At 55.8% G+C, this 19,185-nt stretch overlaps 1 protein-coding gene across 1 annotated transcript; it reads right to left on the bottom strand.

The window, feature by feature from the left end:
* Window positions 1–1,364: 1,364 nt before the first annotated feature.
* KY (kyphoscoliosis peptidase) lies at window positions 1,365–15,988 on the bottom strand. Its single transcript, XM_026038736.1, has 11 exons — window positions 15,883–15,988; window positions 13,803–13,865; window positions 12,433–12,519; window positions 12,097–12,135; window positions 11,384–11,434; window positions 9,981–10,063; window positions 9,513–9,621; window positions 7,328–7,445; window positions 3,325–3,513; window positions 2,681–2,871; window positions 1,365–2,266 (listed from the first exon to the last, which is right to left on the bottom strand). Exons 1-11 carry the CDS (start codon window positions 15,986–15,988, stop codon window positions 1,365–1,367), a joined length of 1,938 nt encoding a protein of 645 aa, XP_025894521.1.
* Between the last annotated feature and the right edge of the window lie 3,197 nt (window positions 15,989–19,185).

Below are 19,185 nucleotides of genomic sequence, written 5' to 3'. Positions count from 1 at the left end.
ATCTGCATCTGTGCTGCTTGGCACGTGTTGCKGTCCAAGGAATGGAGTGTGCATTTTTACCTAAAAAAAATGTATTTTTATTGCCTTTCCCTGTGTCCTCAGTAGCCTGGGTCCTTTCYGAGAGCTCTGCCCCTTGGGTATGGCTCTGGCTTCCTTGCACGATTACAAACCTCCTTAAAGCCTGGACGGGAGGGCAGCTCCTCGCTGCGACCCTGCGGGAGGGGAGTATTCCCCAGGGAAAACAGCCCGTATTCCCCAGGGAAAACCGTTCCCCAGGGAAAACACGTGCTGAAGAGGTGGCCGTGTCTCCTGATCAATGAAACAGCATGCAAAAGCAGACACGGATTTATTTTCAACTGCAGTGCAGACAGAATAGCCCCTGGGGTGGCACTCAATGGCCATCTGAGTCTCCCATGGGAGCGCTGCTTGATTGTATGACTTGAAACACAGGTGAGGTTCACACCGAAAGGCCACTCCTGCCTCAGGCATGTGTGCTTTTCCAAGGCTAGGGCACCAGAAGGAACTTTTCTCCATGAAAATGATGTCACTCAGCCTGCTATTCCACGTCACCCCTTAGGTTTGTTAATTCCAGCCTTGCACAGACAAATTGGATTGAGGACTGATTTTTGGTTTTTGAACTTTATTCTCCATTTGTAGTTTTACTTTTGGAAACACCACTATGCTTGAGATCCGATCATAGTGTTGCAGGAACAATGTTTACAATTCAAATACACTAATATAAAAAGGTAAAAATTTTGTTTATTGGATTTAAGATTCAGCATAAAAAGTCATTTTGCAAGATCACTTGAATTTGTAAGACAATTAAGTGCAAAAGGAAGCTCTGCATTGTGTATCTTCTTCCTAACATTTCTCTCTTCTAGGATGTAATTTGCAACTTGACTAAAGATAAACAGAAACACAAATAAATATTCTTAATTTCCTCGCATCCTACATTGCTGCCCAAAAATACAGGGTGTTTTTTTCATTCTGCTGCCTAACTTGCTGGATTCCCCTTGCAGTAGCTGTAATAAGACTTTTCCTATGGTCCATAATTTGGAAACCAGTAACCACTGCTGATAGCTAATGACCTACGGACAGGTACTCGGTTGTTTTCCTCAGCACGTTCGTTTGAACAGGACTATGCAAAAGGGGTGGTGTTTTATTGAACTTCTACTGAGGCTCCTTCCATAACAGTTAGGATTTTGCTTGTTTGAACTTCTTGGAGCCCTTGGTCTCGGAAGACCATTGCTCTGCGCTCGTTGAGTGAAGAAATCCGATGGAGACAGCTACGAATGTCAGGAAGCCGGGGTAGTTTTAGGCATGTCAAAGGTGTCAGATGGTGCAGGTGGGCGCGAGGGGCAGCGTTACTGGGCCTCCACCTCGTACTTGAGCACGTGCGAGTAGAAGCTGTGGTTGGCGTTCTCGTGCACCATGACGAACACCGCGGTGCAGCCCGCCGTGTTGCAGCTCCCCTGCCAGTAGCCGTCGTGGCTCCGCGTCAGCGTGTAGGTGCTCTCGGCCTGCACGAGCACCTTGGCGATGCCGTGCATTTTGAGCTTGAACTGCACGTTGCGGCCGGCCGGCAGCAGCCCCGAGAGCGGCTCCACGATCTCGTAGTCTTCGGCCCACTTGCTGTAGCTCTGCGGGAAGGCCGGCCACTTGACCTCCGTGTTGAGGCAGGAGATGAGGTAGTTGAAGACGTAGTCGTAGTTGCCCGGGTCCGACTTCTTCTTGGCGTAGAGCTTCAGCACGAAGTCGCCCGCGTGGGGGAGGTGGATCTTGAGCTCGATTTGGTTCCCCCGGTGGATCTGCATGACGTGCCGCCGCCGCTCGTCCTCCGTGAGGCTGCTGTCGTCGCAGTGCAGCAAGGCCAAGACGCTGATGTCCTTGCCCAGGGTGAAGGTGAGGGAACAGCGCCCGTCGTTGGTGTGGATGATGGGGTCGGGGTGCGACGGCCTCAGGAAGCCTTGCCGCTCCGAGAACCAGCTTGGTCCAACGGGCTGGTTGAGGTCCTTCGGGAAGCGCCGGCTCTTGTCCACGGACTTGCACTCGATGACGTACTCTAACACGCAGTTGTAGACGTCTTCAAGGGCCTTGGGGGGCTTGGCAAAGATCTGCAGCTTGTGGCTGCCTGTCTTCTGGGGGTAGATTTCCAGCGTCATGCCGTGTTTTTTCAAAGTCATTAAACCGTGCTGCTTTTCGTTCAGGTTGAAGGAAAACAGCATGGAGGAGCGGGAATCCACTGAAATGGCTGCTTTCCCGTTCTCTGTGAAATACAAGAGAGCAAGACAATGCATGGGAGCTTTCCTCTGGAAGACTAACGTGTCCYGGTGAACGGCCACTTCCCTCGCAGCACAATGGGCACAGCTTGTCCACCGCCCACTCCAGCGAGCAGCTTCCAGTAAGCGCAAGGTGAGGAGCAGCTTTTGCTCAACCCAGGCCATCTCAAATTGCAAAATACAGACCTCTCTAATTCCACTGATGTTATGGTTGAGTCTTTCTTTGGCCTGGGGGCCACAGCAGGGKTTTTTTTTGCAGCTTAAAAGCAACCAACCAACCCAAGCCCTTGACCTTCTTCCACCCAAGAGCTCAAGTGAGGTGCTGGCAACCCCCTAACACAATGCTGGTGCGTGGYGGGTTCAGGGGCACCCAGGAGCAAGGGCAGCTTCCCCTCGGTTACCTGTCTGGATGATCCCTGTGGCTGGGTGTGCGGTGAGCAGGCCCAGCGTGTAGAAGTTGCTCTTGTGCAGCATGTTGTTCTCAAAATCTTTCAGCGCCAGAGTTGGTTTCAGAAGCTGCCAGTTACTRTTGTCCGGGAAGTGGTTGTTAATGAATAGAGCTGGGTGGGTCAGAAAATAAAACTCATTGTACCTGCAACAAGAGGAAGAGATTAAAGGAAATGGAGGGACTATAAATAGCCCGGCCCRCTGCTGCTGTTGCTAAGTGGTGGTGGTTTCAACGGGAGGAAGTTGGAGTGTTTTTGGTCTGCCCAGAGTCTGTGGGTTTGAAATCCCTGCAGGCAGAGGAGGAACCTCAGCTTTGGTCTCCCAAATCTAGGGGAAAGATGACTTTTTGGGTAAAACCAGGGTTTTTGTGCTACTCCTCGCCACCTCGCTCCTGGAGAAAGGCTGGGCTTGTTGTTTAAGTGTGGGGCAACCCCTTAGGAAGCTTYAGGAACACTTTCCATCCCCTGGGGAGGCAGCTGGGATGCCTTGCTTAGGGCTTGGGGGTCTTGCGGTGGGGCCTAAAATTCAGCACTGTCTGGTCTTCACCCGCCAGCTTTCCTTCCACTTGGTCTTGTTAACACAGAGATCGGTCCTTTACCTGAAGGTGAACTTGGTGAAGGAATCGTCCACGGAACCACTTCCCCAGGTGCTGTCGAGTAGGTGCCACCTTCCATCGAGATAGACGGCGTTCCAGGCATGGTCCGAGTCCCCGGTGAAGGTCTGCCCCATCTTGTACCCATAGCCCTTGGCGTAGCCCGAAAGCTTCATGCAGTGGATTCCTGCAACGCTGAGGAAACAGTAAGATGTAGCTTTTATTTTAAGCCATTTAAGGTACCTCTGTGGAAGGCCATGAGGAGCAAAACCAGCACTTCTGCAGAACTTGGATTCTGTAGCCAGAGGTCCATAATTTGGAGCTGAGCTTCAAGGGAGTTAGGGACTTTAAATGTCTAAGTATGCAAGCGTTAATTCCTTCTGAAAACAACTCTTGTGTTGACTTTTGTGTCACCTTGACTCTGGTGACAAACTACTAACACATGTCCTAGACGTCCAGGCTATTCCATGTTCTAATTTGTGGAAACCTTCCTGTTAAGTGGGACACTTATCCTTGACATAGTAATCTCTGTACTTTGTGCAGTGTTTCTTTAATGGTTTTCYCATACCAGTATCTGCACTGGCTTTTTGATGGCTGTCCGGGCTGTAAAACTCCAGGCCCCTCTCCCTTCAAGATCCCTGGAGGAGGACAACCACACGTGCTGACCTGCTCTCCATCGTGTCGCTCGGTGGAATCCCTTTGATGCCATCCATAAYTAGCTGTGTAATTCCCAAATTAAAGTATTTTTGTGCTCACTCGTGCTCCCTCAAATGGTGGGCCCAGATGTTTGACACCAGCAACTAAGACCCAAGACCTCATTGCATTGCAGGTGCTTGGTTAGTTTCCTTCCAGAGCGAGCCTGTGCTTTCCCAGAGCATTACAAAAAGTCTCCTCATCTCTTGTTGTGAATGCCTGTAGATGTGTCAATAGTATTTAAACAGCAGTATGTTAATAAGACCTCTGCAGCTGAGAGCACTRGATTCCAACGTTGGCATCTTACTTCAGCGCTGGTCTAAATTTGCTTCCCTTAAAGGATTGTTCCGTGTAGGATGGCACTGATATTTTTTCTCTCCTGCTTCACTGAAGAGTGTGAAATGGAACAGCTACCTTAAACTTGCTCTGCATAGTTTATTACTTATCTGCAAAATGTGGGTTTGACGGGGTGCGAAGAAAGGTGATACATGTGGGGAAGACAAGTTGCATGCTCTGAAGTACAGACAGATGCTTGGCTCGTGCCAGGCACTTTCAAGAAGTCTAGAGCTGATAACTGAGATGCTGGCTAGGAAGGGGCAGGGTAGCCCTGTTCCTAGGGAATACCTCATTTTCCATGGAGAAGATGCTACTTTAAAGGGGAGGTTGTCACATCTCCCCTCATCTACAGACATCCTAAACTCAAGCCTTGGAATACCAGATGAATATGGTAAGACTGGAAGGAATTCCATGGAGAAACCTGCTAGCAGGATCTTCCATCCAGCCTCTGCTCACCCTCGGTTCTTCACGAGCCAAATTCTAGGATGGAGTCGGGCAGTAAATCTGGAGCAAGTCCCCTGATGTGACTGGTGAGAGCTTGGATTTACACAGCGTGATTGAGATTAGGAGCCGGACGAGGGGCTTTAAGGCAGATTTGCTCCTAGGAGTTTGAAAGAGGCCTAGCAGGAGCTAAGCACCAAATTCTCACTAATTCCCTGGGGATTGGCACCTAACCCTTCCAGGCTCCTCCAGGCATTCTCCTTGGTGTATACTCAAGCAGAATATGAGGGGCCAAGACCTGCTCTTTGCTCTACCTTGAAGTTAGCGAAGCTGCATCAGTGGTTTGGGCTTGGATGGGCTCAAAGTTCTCAGGAGAAAGGTTAAGCATCTTCCTAATGGGCTCATTAAGGGTATTCGACCAAAACCGAGCCTGAAAACATCCTGGTAAAAACAGTCTGAGAAGATCCACAGAAGTGCTTGAAGAGGGAGACCTGGTGGCTGTTGACCTGAGTACGTGCTGCAGGAGAACTTGCCCATGCAGTGCTCCAGGATGGCTGAAGGCCAAGCTGCTCTCCTGCTCCAAGAGGAGTGGGAAATAACCTAGATCCTGTTGCAAGGGTCTCTAAAATTCAATGGCACCTGCTTCCCTTTGATTTCAGCTTTGAATTTGATTTCCCTAAAGCTCTGCTTTCTCCAGAGGGAGACAGAGGGCTTGATTTGCAGTGGGTCCTTGTACGATCCCATGCCTGCAAGGAAAGAAAGGGGCCCTTCCTCCTTCCAGAAGGGCTGAAAAGCAAGCAGAGGTGAAGGCTGGATGCCTTGCAGGCTAATTGGAGATAAGGAACTGCTCGGTGGCCAGATCCACCTGCAGCCACTTGGGCTGCTGAAGATGCTGGGACCCTGCAAGTGCAAATGACTGTTTTGCCTTCACGGCTACAAGTAAATGAGTTCCCTTTGTGTCTGTGCAGGATTCGAGGTGAGTTAATGCATTTGCTCTCCTGGATTCGCTTGGCCAGGCTGCCTCCTGGAGCTTGGTTGTCACTCGAGAGGACACGTTTTGACAAACGCTCCCAAAACCCTGCTCTGAAATTTGTTTACGTTCATTTCTGCCGGGGCTGATGTTTGGAAACTGATGTTTTGTGAGCGGCTGCCCATTATAAGTGCCCACCTTTCCTCGCTGCCGGGACTCCGAGCTAATCAGAAGGAATCTGGCTGCCAGAGCAGTGGCTGCAGGTGACAGGGCCCTGTTTACAAGAGCAGCTCGAGCAGGGCTCCATCAGCGTCACCCACTGACTTCAGCGGAGCTTTGGGAGGCTCCCGGCGATTGGAAAAATGGAGCTGATGATTAAAGTAGCCTCTGCAGGCATCAGGAAAAAATAAAAGGCAAAATAAAAGCCTGCTTTCCCGCCCCTCCTAAACCTTTAAATAGGGAAGACAGTTCTTTGCATCCTGCATTTATGCTTAGACTCAGCACAAGACTTGAGCAGTGTACAAGAAGAAGTAATGAGGAGGTCCTCTCACAAGAATTAAGTGTCTTTGCTTACAGTTTTCCAGTAGGGGAATCTATGGGATAAACATGCAGCTTTTTTCTTTTCCTTTTCTTTCCCCCCTGAAATAATAGATTGGAAGTCTGAGAGTTTTTCTGAAGGACAAAATGAAGAGTTGAAGAGCAAATGAAGAGCAGAGTTTTTAGACAGTAAAAGGTATCCTTGGAAAGATCACGTTTTATCCCTGAACTAAGCATATGCTCCTTAATGAACAGATGCTAATTTCCCCCACTTTTTCTAATTGCTGTTTCCTAAGATGCAGTTATAAAATCAGACCTGATGATCCTATTTCTTTATTTTGCTCCTTGGAAAGGAAGATCAGATATTATGAGATGTGCTGGCTGGAAGTGCTTAACTGCACCAGCAGCTGGCACCTATCGTAAAAAATATATATACATGTAGCCTCTTCCCTGCAAGTTTTGTTTGTTTAATAGTGGAAAGCCTCTCCTAAATCAGCCATCAGATCCAGACTTCTTCTCAACAGCCATCTAACCTAACACTGGTGCTGTGCTTGCTGGGCTCCTTGGTTGCTAGTCCACGTGGGTCTTCTAAGCCAACGTATTGCGAGGCCTCAATGGAGATGGGGACCAGTGAAGGCAGCAAGGTGAGTGTGAGGCAGCACAGGGCCAAGGGAACATCACGGGGCCATCACCCACCTCTGGCGTGACYGTGCTCCTTGTTAAGAGCCATGCCCTTAACCTTCGCCCTCGATGGGAAAACCCGAGCCGCTTGTAACCGAATTAGCGCCGTGTTTGCATCTGCTGTTACGTTAACGTGACACGAAGCTCAGCAGATGGCACCGAGTAAATTACATACCGGGGCGGAGGAGAAGCAGGATCGACCTTTGTGGGGCTCAGCGGCAGCCTGGTTTGGAAGCTCAGGCTCCAAGTCCCACTTAAAGTCACACTGGGCAACGTGAGGGCGACAGAATAGGCGCAGGGATGGCCATGGACGACGCTCCCTGGCGCTGAATGGTTCGGAGTGTCATTTACCTGCACATTTGCTCGAAGAGCTCGGCGTACCCCTCGCAAATGCTCTTGCCCGCGTGCAGCACGTCGATGGCTTTGCACGACAGTTGGCTCTTGTTGTGGTAGCCCACGATGTCGTATTCTGCGGGAGGGAGCAGAGGCCAAAGCTCAGCCAAAACCGGGGCAGCGGGACAGCAGCGGCAACGTTGCTGTCTAAGGAAAGCCTCGAGCCTTTGCTCTCTTTATGAGGCATTTATATGAGGAATTACCTGGAAAGCCTTTGGTTAGCAAGTACCTGAAATGGTTTATTGTAGGTGAGTCATATCTTGGCACAGGTAAGGTGTTAGCATGGGGCAAGTTAGGAAAGCTCCCTTGGAATGAATGCAAAAGAGCAGCGCAGCAGGGATCCCTCAAACACAGCCTGAGAAACTGGTCTGGGAAGGTTAAGTCCTGGCTCCTTGTTTTTAATGCTAGCTGGCATAACATAGGCAAAGGCACGAGTGTTTCTTCTAGTGCTGTTCACAGAATCATAGCATCCTTAAGGTTGGAAGGGACCTCTAGAGATCCTCTAGTCCAACCCCCTGCACACGCAGGGTCACCGAGAGCTCGTGCGCCCRGTTGCTGCAAGGAGGTAGTTGTGCATCGGGATGGAGCTCAGAGGGATGGCAGAGGATGTCCAGGGRGCAGCTGTCTCGGTTGAAATGAGATAAATGCTAGGATGGAGTTTATAACTTCAGAGCTCTCTAAGGAACATCTCGTTTCTTCAGGCAGATTTCAACTCCTAGCACTGTGTTTGCTCCCTAGGTATGTAAATAGAGGTCAGCCCATGCAGCAAGGATGGAAAATAGGAACTCAGAAGGTGTAAAGATAAACACTGTGGGGAGATCAAAACATACATGCTAGGGTAGCAGCGACACCCAGAGAACTGGATAAGATGGGTGGATTCCAGGTCTGCTCAGATCAGGCCAGCAGCCCAGGTGGGCCTGGCTCTGAGCGCAGATCTAGGGGTTCTCTGAGCAGCCTTAGATCCCAGAGACTGACTCTCAGGACAGCCTAGGCCATTTAATCCTGCCTCTTCAGTGGAAGAGTCTGAGCTCTAAGACAAGACTCTGCTATTTGTCTTATGCCTGATTTATGCCTTTTTCTTAGGAGATGTCTCTTATATTGAAGATGGCTCTGGTGACTTAGGACTAGTTCATCTTCCACCTTTATATATATATAAAATATGTATTTGTGTATATGTATAAATTGTGTAGGCCRGGATAGTCAGGCCAGAAAGGAGTTAATATGAAGACAATCTGAACGATCAGCAGCCAAACAGCGTGGTGCGGGGATGAGTCAAATTCCTGGTTTTGTGAAATGCAGAAAATCAGCAGAGTGCAGATTTAAGGGCAGGCTGGAGTCTGTCTGGGCCTGACCTTACCGCACTAATGGTGCCGTTGCTGGCAAAACTCTTCCTGATCTCAGTGGGAGTGAGATTAGTCCAGTGCTTCCGAAAATCGCCCGTCTGCGTTCTGATACCTGACCCGTGCAGTCAGGGATCTGCACTGCTCTAAAGCTGCTCTGGGCTCAGCAGACCCCGCATTGCCCACATCTTGGGGTAGTCATTGCAATTTGAGCAATTAGAGCAAGGCTTATGGTAACATGTGTTGTTATTTGGCATGTGCTGAGCGGTGCCCAGGTTCTGTCCATGCCCTGGGGCTAGGGAAATATCTGCCGTGTCCATCCATGCCCAGTTGTGCATGGATGGCGATGGCCACATGTGGGACACGTGTGTGTTCAGCACAGCGGTGGCAATGAAACTGCTGGTGGTGCTGGGCAGCTCTGGAGGTGCCAACGAAGCCTTTGGGGCTTGGCCACCGGGTTTTAATGCTCCGGCTGCTTGGCTGATAGTAAATTATATGGTAGCACCCCTGACTAAGTGGAGCAGGAGCAACGGGCTTATCACGTGGAAAGGAATCCTACAGAGACAAACCCGACAGGACSTGGAAGCATTGCGAGAGGGAGTATGGAAATGGTGATGGTAAAGAACCTCCGAATGTATTTCGGGATAAATATATACATGTGTGCAACCCTCCTTCCACCCACTGCGTGTCCTCACATGAACCTGCCCACATGACATGTAGTAAACAGCAGCCGTCACGCAACGATAGCAACAGCAAGAGCCTTATCTACAGCRAGGATCTGTCAGCCCAAGATCCCATCCTACCTATGTGGTGGCATATCCACATCCAGATGGCTCGCACTTTCTCCAGGTCCGTCCGGGCTTGCTTAAGCAGGGCCGTAACRAGGTCCTCCACACTGTTCTTGACGTTCACCTGGTTGCATGGAGGAAGAGTTGCAATGAGGAAAGGGCGCAGCGGGTCTGCCCTCCTCCCACCACCGCRAGGAGGACCCTGGCCTGCACCTGAGCTTCATTAATAATAGAAATGCAAAGCTCTAATTCCTTAAGCAAGAAATATTTTGGGTCTTAGTTTTCCTCCTGGGGTGGGATCTCTTGCTGATGTATGCACAGAATTTATTCATTTATTGATTGATTGATTGATTACTGCAGACTTGGAGGCACTTGGCCAGTAGCTGGGATTGAGCTGACGCTGGTGCTTGTGGCGAGGCCTCGAGGGACAGCCCCAGCGCAGCGAGAGGTGAGAGCAGCAAGGGAGGCGAAAGCGCCACTTACTTTTAGCGCGTAGGCGTCCAGCTTCTCAAATTGCTGCAGGTCCACGGGCAGGGATTTCAGAGAGGACTTGTCCCATGGATATGCTGTGAAGAAACAAGATATTTATTGTCTCGAAGGGAGTTTTTCCTGGCTGAGCACTGCAACAAGGGATGCAGCAGTGTCCTSTCTCCCATCTGACTCCCAGCACTGCTGTCCCTCAGCCCAATGGGGCGAGGAAGCTGGGGACACAAGGGCACCCACAGGATTTCCTTGCCAGGTGCGTGCAAAGCARGGCGCATCCTGCCTAGCTGGTATGATCCAGACTAAAAATCTTAGGCTGTATTGTGTAGGTGCCTTCTGGCTGCAGCTCGGTGCACAGATGGATCGGCAGGCTGTCTCCGCTGGTCATGCACTGCTCAGCGCTCCCATTCCTCCCGAACTAGCAAGAATTGAGCTCTGCAGTTCTCTGCCCCTGCTAGGCGCTGCCAAAGCCCCTTAGCACCAAAGATGTTTTTCAAGGTGGCCGTAGAGCGCTTATTGCTCAGGAAACAAGGATTTAAAGGAGCTCATCAAGCCACCCCGGTGCTGTGCGACGCTGGAGCACTCCAGGGGCGGGGGCTGGCGCTTGCCGAGCTGCTGCTTGCTTAGCCATGGGCACAGGGGACGCGGCCGCGTCCCGGCGCCTTCCCCCTCGGCCTTGGCAGCCCCTGCGCGCGCTGCTAATCCGAGCCTCGCTCTTCTCGGAAACCCCTGCCCCAGGGAGGGATTAGGGGAGCCCGCGAGCCCYGCGCGGCCGTGTCCTGGCGCTGCCGGAGCTGCCCTTTAGGACACAGGTGACCAGCACCTGCTGTCCTGCCCTGTCCTGTCCTGCCCTGTGCTACGGAGGTGCCCGCTGCCAAAACGCGGGGGYGAGCGCGCCGCGTCCCGCTCCGTAAGGCGCTTGCTTGTTCAGCGCCGGCTATTGCACGGACTGCAGCAGAGAGGGAGCAGATTTACACATTTCAAGGTTCCTGCTCTATCCCACGAAAATTACTTTTTGCCTTTTGGGAACTGGATGTTTTTTTAAAACCGGTTATCAGTTTTAGTCTCTGTCAGGCTCGAGCTGCTAAGGCTCCCTGGAGACATGGGGTGCACCATAACTCAGAGGCTCTTAGACTGTTACTGTGGCCCTTGCAGATCAGCCTTCCTTGTATGGGGAGGACCTGGAGGACACCTACAGTGTTCCCCAAACCATCCTCTCTTGCCCTCCAGGCAAACGGAGGACCAGGAAGCGGAACCTGCTTGTGCGGATGGAAATTGCATTGCTCGGCAGGGCGCTTTGCTCTGGGGCTGGAGCAGASCAAGGTCTGCTCGTAGGGCAGAGGGGCCTCCCGGTGGGGCTGCCCCACGTTGTCCCCCCCGTGCGGTGGCACTGTGATAGTTACCGTGCAGGTCCTTCCCGCTCGGCGAGCGCGGGGCTCTGATCTTCTCGAAACCTGGCCAAGGGGAGACAGGCRAAAATAACCCGTTATGGTTGGGTGGAAGAAGTCAGGATTCAGGCTTTTCCATGCTCGCTTCCTTGTGCTTGGACATGCAAGTCGCTCGTGTTGGGGAGAAGGGGCACAGAGGGCAACAAGGCTCCTGGATCCCCTCCCTGCTCTCCTGCAGTCCCCACGGATGCCACATTCCCAATCAGTCAGAGCTCTCCTGTTCTAGCCCCAGGCTGGGGACACCAGACCCCAGCTGAGTGCTGGGCCAAAGCGCTCGTGGCATGGAAGAAGCGAGCGCGGAGAGCGCCGAGCTCCAGTGAGCTCCACGATAACTTTGCAGAGCGCCCCGCAGCAGCTGGAGGGATTTCTGAGGGACGCTGCAGCCTCCGGCCTGTCACCACCCGTGTGATCCCAGCGCCATTGGAGAAGACCCTCCCGGGCCGCACTCAGAAGGGGGTGGCTGTCAGCACCAGCTGCTCCTCGAGGTCCTGCTTTGGCAGCGTGCAGCTGCATCTGCCCGACGGGCAGAGCGGGCACGCGGCCATCCCCAGGCAGCCTCTGACCGGGGCTGCTGGCTGCTTCCCAAGAGCTCCGAGATGCCAGGCCCCAGGGGAGCAGCAGGAGGAGGAGGAGGAGGGACGCGAAGCGCCGCGGCCAAGCAGCCTCACCTCTGTTGTCCTGGCCTCTCAGGCTGGGCTTCCGGAGACCTGCAACAGACCCGGGTTAGATGACTGCAAGATTGTGGCAACCCGCGCATGGGTGCGGGAGCCTCCTGAGCAGCCTCTTGAGCTGAGGCTCTGAGGAGCCTYTTGAGCAGCCTCTTGAGGCCGCTTGGCCTTGCCCCTTCTGCTCAGGGAAGCAGGCTTGGCCTGTCCTCAGGAGGACGTTGGGTCTATGGGCCTGTCTAGAGGCATTGTCTTTGTCACAGGGTCRTCCCAAGCGGCGCGGCACGTGGAGGAGCCCACAACGCACGCGGCCGTGACTTGGCTATGGCGTCATGCAACGCCAGGCTCTACCTTTTCCAACGGAGAGCTTCTTGATGAGCTGCGGGGTGGTGTCTCTGGGGTGGATCTCCACCGTCACCTGTGTTCCTGCAAGGAGCAGCGAGAAGCTCGATAAGGAAGCAGGGATTAAGGAGACCGGGAGAAGATGCAAGGGGGATTGACGTGGAATAGTAGAGTATCTAAACAGGCTATTGCATCTAGGATGGATGAGCCAGGGCCTCATCCTAGGGCAGGAGCAGTTGGTCGCTAAGGAGCCTGCACCGTTCRTATCAGAGAGAACCTCATGAGGAACCTTGAGGGGGTCTCGTTTAAAGTTTCATTCTGAAAATCAGAGAGAATTAGTTGGGGAGAGAAAAAGTTAGGGGGCACCTTGCAAGAATTTCTGCAACTTTTTAAGAGAAACAGCATTTTCAGGCACTTATTTTGGAAATATTATTTCTAAATTTCACATATGATATTTCTAAATATCACATTGGTCTTGTGATATTTGGGGGTTTCCATAAAACCCAGCGTCTGGACCCAGTTAATTAGCTGGGAATCTGCCCTTTCATCAAAAAAATAACTATTGCTCAGGATTTTACTTTAAAAGAAGTTTTGTGTCTCTCGTGATTAGGCAGAAAAGCTCGACACCATTTCATCCCTGACAACAGAATGCAAGCAAAACTCTACGAACTGTAAAACCTSCCTAAATCCTGGGGCTTTGCTCCAGTTCCTGGGTGCTTGCAGCCATCAGGGTGGTAGGATTAGAGCTGGTTAGTTAATTTGAGGCAAAGCTAGGGGCTCCTTGAAGGCCTCTGTGCAAACAGGATGATTTTCACAACACTTTTGTTCTCGAGCCTGCTTGTTGTCATTTCCCAAGATTAATTTTATCTTTGAGTTTTTGTGGGATTTCTTGCTGACTTCCACTTTTTTTTTTCTTTCCACTTTCTTTTTTTTTTCTTTCATAAATTAAAATGTCTCTTTTCAAAAAAAAAGGAAAAAAAAGCCCACAGATACAACAGCGCGGAGTGCATTTCTTTCTGGTAAGCTTAAAAGACATTTGATAAATCCTACCAAGTAAGCCTGGGGACATTTTTCTAAGCGATGCATCTGTCTGCTTTGAAAACTAATGGCACAAAACGGTTGCCCATGTTTTCGTAACGCTATTTCACTCTTCCCAATCAAGACCTGCTTGGTGGGAAGAAGCAGAGGGCGAGGGGCTGGAATGGAAGGCRTTTCTGCTGCAAGAGGTGAAGGTGGCCCCGTGACCAGGCATGGAAGCGCCTGCTGCTCTGGTGACACCTCTGCTGTGTCCTGGTGGTCAGGGTGGTGATGGAAGAGCGAGCGCTCCGGGTCCACGGGGCCCTGGAAAGCCCTAAGAAGCCACTCACCTTCATTGGAGTAAGAAGTAAGGGCTTGCGTTGGCTTGTAGGGCTCCTGGGCGACTTGCTGGCCTGAAATGATAAGGAAAAACATCTCGGTGACTCAAGGCACGTGGAGGGTGACGGACGAGCCCGGAGCAGCTCCAAGGGACCCGTGCGAGGAGCCTCCTCCTTGCAGCTCAGCCCAAGGGACAGATACCAGTCCCTGTGACAGGGACCAGGCACGGGGCAGCGGCCGGGTGAGCGCGGGGCCCGCTTAGGCAGCACAGTTTGTAAATATTGCAGCAGCAGCAGCTGCTCGGCAGCGTCAGAGCCTTCATCAAGCTGCTACCGCGCCTGATTAAAGGTGAATTTATTAACTCCTGGGGTGCTAGAGGAGCGGGAGCTGCYGCCGTTTTGGACATCAGGATTTCTTAGCAATCCTCACGGGGATTTAAGCAGTGCCTAAGGCAGAGCTGCAAGAAAAGCCTCCCGTATGGACAGGCACTAAATCCTGGCGGTGCCGCGGTTAGTCCTGCGCGGTAGCCAGCCGCTCCTGTCCCTAGGCTCCCAATGGATGCTCCTGCTCCGGCTCTGCAGCAGAGCTGCAGCCCCTCTTGAGGGGGCYGGGGGCTGCAGGGCCGGGGCTTTCTCTGCTCCGCAGGATTAAGAATTTGTTCTCTGCTGTCTGCCGCCATCAGGTTGGCTCAGAGTGGGTTGCGCATTGCTGCYTCTGGCTTTCCCTCTGGCCCCTGCCGAACAAAGTTGTGCTCAGGAAAGCGAGGGCGACTGTGCCGGCCTGGCTCCCTTCCCCGGGAGTCGCCGCTCCCCTTGGGTGGCCAAGGGGGACACGGAGCAGCAGCAGTGGCTGCAGGGGGGACACGGGAGCCGTGCGTGGAGGGGCGGAAAAGCCACCGCTTCTTGCCCGCAGCAGCTCCCCGTGAGCTACACGGAGGCTCCGGGAGCATCCTGCRGCCCCAGCAACGTGGGCACCGTGATCCCCCCGCACCTGAGACGCAGCCTGGGTGGGTGCCCACTCRTGGGGAGCCCCTGGGGCCCCCCCGGCACCTCCTTCCCTGCTGCCCGGAGCCCGAGGATGGCGCTGGGCCGGCTCCGGAGCAGCCTCCACGCAGGGCCCCGGCGCCACGTACCCTTGTGCTCTGTCCCCTTCGGCAGCCGCGCTCCGTTGTTTCCATTTCCATCCTCCTGCAAACCTGCAACGCAGACACGCGGGACTCGTGGCCGCTCCTTCTGGAGCCGTGCATGGCGCCGGCCCGGGGAGCAAACACGGCCTGGGGCAGGAATCACCCCGCGACTGGGGAGCGAAAGGAACCATGCCGAGAACTGCTCCCCTCGCCCTCTTCCTCTGCTGAGCTGAGCTTTAGCAAGCACGGCCCTGCCTCRACAGCGCCCAGGCCCCCACAGCTGTGGGGTCTGGTCTGCAGCGCCAGGACCGAAGCTGCGACAGGGGTGGCTGCGGGTCAGGCACCCCCCTCAGTCCTGCTCCATCCCCATGGGACRGCATCGGGATCCTGCCTCAGCTGTAGCCGCTGCAGCTGATGGGGCGGGAAGCGCCAGGCGGGTAGCCGGGCGCTCGCTGCAGCCTCTGTGGCTCCCCGGGGCTGGCGCGTGGCTCGGAGGCTACGGGATGCTCTGCTCGGGGCGGCAGGAGCGTCCGCGCCAGCCCGGCTTYGCCGGCACCTGCTGCCACCATGAGTTTTCCCATCCTTTTAGAGCCGAGGCAGAAACATTCCCGGTTTCCTTCCAGTTCCGAGCCTTTGGGAAGGTCCCCGGCGGGAGAGCGGCACGGCCGGGGGCCGCTGTGCCGCCTGCCCCAGGCTATAAATGGCTTGGGGAAGGCTGAGCCGAGGCACGGGGCGCCCCTGCGGGCTCAGCCCTGCGCGGGGGCTCCGCGGCCGCGCTCGCTTCCATCGAGTCCCCGGGGGCCGCAGCGTGGAGCCGCTCGGAGCCAGGATCCCCCCGCGCCCGGAGGAGCTGCGAAGCCACGCGGCGTTGGCGCGCGGAGGGCGGAAATCCCAACACCAAGCGGGGAGAGAAGGGCAAAGCGCCGGCACCGCTGTTCCCGTCGCCGCCCTCCCTGGGGCTTTACCTGTGCCGGGGCCCCGCGGCCTGCCYGCCGCGCGCTCGGGGCGCACGATGAGCAGCAGGTTGAGGGTGAGCGCGCCGGCGTCGCCGCTCAGCTCCACGGTGCCCATGCGTGCGCTGCGAGAGGCGAGGGGGCTGCCGGCGAGCCGAGCGGAGCCGCGGCGCGCGCCCGCCAGCTGCACCATCGGGGCGCTGCCAAAGCCTACCCTAATGCAGAGGTGACAGCAGGAAAGCGCCCCCGGGATCCCTTTCCCGGCCCGCAGGAAGGAGCCGCGCGGCAGCGGCCGAGGTCCCGTTTCATGTTCGTGCTCCCCCCTCTCCCTCCCTCCCTCCGCGGCCGCTGCCCTTTCGGCTCCGCGCACTTGTCCGCGCTCAAATCCCCCCCGGGCGGCACGGCCGGGGGGGCCGCGCGGCTCCTGGGGCTTGCAGCAGCCCTTAAAAGGCTTCCTGCCCCGCGCGCCTCGCACGGGGTGCTGGCACTGAGCGACGGGAGCGGGGGCTGCACGGACACCCCGGAGCGGCCGCTCTTGGGGGGTGGCCGCAGGACAGGGCACGAGGAGCGGGGCCGGTGCGGGGCTCCCCCAGGCCTGGCTAGGGGCCGGGGCGGCCGCGGGAGCCGCTGCCAGCGCCAGCGCTCGGCTCGGTTTACCGCTGGCCCCGGGCCCGCGCGGGCGCTGCCAGCATGGGGGTCCCGGGGGACCCACGGCACCTGTGGGCTCCCCGGCGCTCCCGGAGCAGCCGCGGTGCTGGGGGGCGCCACRGGCCGGCACGGGGTGGCTTTTTAGCGGGGGGGACACGAGCCCGTGTGGCGGGCGCTGCGGGACGCGGCCTCCCCGCCCGGGCCGCGACAGGTGCCCAGCGGGCGCAGCCGCTCGCGGCCACCTGGGCCGTGCCTGTCCCCGGCTCCGCGCGCCGGGATTTATGGCCCCGGTGACTTTCTCCGGGGCGCGCTCGCCATCTGCCCGCTGGCCTTTCGCGCTGCCCTCCTCACCTGTCGCCTCGCGCCGCGCGCGGCTCTGCCGCCGCCGCCACCCCTTCCTCGCCGGCCCCTCTCCCCGCAGCACCGAGCCCCTTTAGAGGCCGTTCTTGGGGGTGCACATGTGGAAACTGGGAGTCTGGGGCCTTTCTGTGTGKTTTTTTTTGCCCTCTATCTCTCCCTTGGCTTTTACAACCATTGTTACAACCATTGTTACAGGCTCTTGGCCATTGCAACCATTGAACTTCAGCTGCCAGTTTCTTCCTCGATGACGACGCGGGCCCAACGCTTGGAGCCTCACGCCGCGTCCCGCGTCACTGCTGCGCCCTGATCACCCCATGAGCTTTAGTCTGCTCTTCCGGCCTCCCTTCCCTGCTCGGAGCGAGGCACTGGGTGCCGAGGCTGCTCCCATCCCAGCCCCGGCCGCTCCGTCACCGCGGCGGCCCCTGCGCCGCTCCTGCTGTGTCAGCAGCTGCGCGCCCTGATTTAAGAGGGCGGCGGAACTTTCCACTGAGCTGTAAACCCTTGGATTCAGTTTCCCGGGATCGTCCCGCCTGGGAAGCACGGCATCAGCCGCGCCGCTCCCGTGAGGAGCGCTCAGGAGAGCGCAGAGGAGCGGCCGGTGCCTCAATGGGTGTGTGGGGCCTCCTGTGGGCCGAGGTGCCTGGGCGCTGTGGGGTGGGAAGCGGAGCACGGGTCAGGAAGCGGAGCCGTGTTTCCAGCGTCACCGCTCCGGGGCGCCGGGCCCGCCCGTGCGCTGCGTCRCGGGCGCTTGACCTTCAGCGCGCTGCTCGGCTCGCAGCTCCGCGCTGCCCTTTCCGCGCGGGCAGCGCGCTGCCGGCCGCGCTCGGCGCAGTCATTAAGGCATTAATCCTTTTATAATCCCCGCAGAGCTCAGCCTTTGAAGGCCGTGCTGGGGCCGCAGGCCAGGCTGAGGGACCCCCCGGCCCGTGACCTCGCGGGGAGGCCAGAGAGCTCTCCCAGCTGCCACCAGCCCTGCTAGGGGCTGCGTCCTCTCCAAAGCACCCCGAGAGCAGCTCTCAAAATGGCTCCTCAGGCCCTGGATACCCTGTGGTCGCCCTGGGGAGCAGTGGCGAAGGCGGCTCTGTACCCTGAATTACGAACGTGCTTTATCCTTAACTTCTTCTTGTAAAGCTGCCCTCAGACAAGTCGCACTGCRCACTGCAAACCCGTCTGGCACAGGATATACTGTCACAAATGTTTTAGGAGACAAGGGTGGAGAAGGGAAGGGAAAAACCAAACCAAAACCCCGTGCTATATCAACTKAGAGCAGGAATAGGCGTGAGGGCAGCCTGGCTTTCTTGACACATCCCTTCTCATAAACTCGGCCTTCCCRGGCTCCCGGGACATCATAGGATCATAGAATGCTTAAGGTTGGAAGGGACCTCCTGCTCCTGCGCCATTTGCTACCACGCTGGAACGCACTGGTCCCRAGGCAGAAGCCTTGGTCTGTGCCCCCAGAGCCCTTCTTGGCTCACATGCGAGCACAAGGAAGGYCTAAGAGTCCAGACTGCGACCGCAGCGTGAGCAGTGCGAGGCRCCCGGCTCGGGCACGTCCCTGCATTGCCTTGGGGATGCTCAACGGGCACATCCAACCTTCCAGCCACCTGGCTGGGAGTCAGGGCAGTGCTCGGGATGCCGGGAAGGGCGTCTCTGCAGGAGGTGCCCTGGTCTCACCTGTGGAGCCGGGCTCGCYATCTCCTCCCGTTCCCGGTGCCACCTCCACGTGAGCTGTTGGAAACACGAGGGAACGTTATCAGTGTTTGGATGACACAGCGCCTGGCAGGATGACCTGCGCTTCGTTCCGTGAAGAAGGAAAGTTGTTCTGGTAAGGAAGTGGAAAAATAAGGGGGAATAAAGCACTGTCAGCACCTGCATATCGGCCTGGGTATTGGAGCTGGGCCTGAGCGGAGCAGAAAGCCGGAGAGGGTCCCTCAGGATCGCTCCTGAGCGGGCCTGGGTAATGAATTGTCACTCCCTGCTTTCATTAGCATTGTTCTTAGTCGGGGATTTAGCATTTGTCCCCCTCAGCTTCGCGGCACGTTATTGGTGTCGTTGAGACGGCTGCAAGGACAGCGCTTGTGTTGGGCTTTCCTGTGGGGAAGGAGAAGGGCTGGATCCCGGCAGGCTCCTGYGAGCCGGAGTGCATGGGCTGCCACCCCAGCAGTGCCCTTCTGCTCTGCCCGCTCCCTTCTGCAGCAGAGGCACCAGAGGAACTTTGTCCATGCTATTTATTGCCCCTCTGGAAGTTTCGGAGCCGGGGAGGCAGTGCTGCTCATTCCTGCATCCCTCCCTGCCGCTGTCCTTGGA

The sequence above is a fragment of the Nothoprocta perdicaria genome, unplaced genomic scaffold (genome assembly GCF_003342845.1).
Source record: "Nothoprocta perdicaria isolate Ctin4 unplaced genomic scaffold, notPer1 scaffold_217, whole genome shotgun sequence".
NCBI lineage: Eukaryota > Metazoa > Chordata > Aves > Tinamiformes > Tinamidae > Nothoprocta > Nothoprocta perdicaria.
The sequence above is the reverse complement of the archived record's forward strand: the minus strand, read 5'-3'. Positions and strand labels throughout refer to the sequence as shown.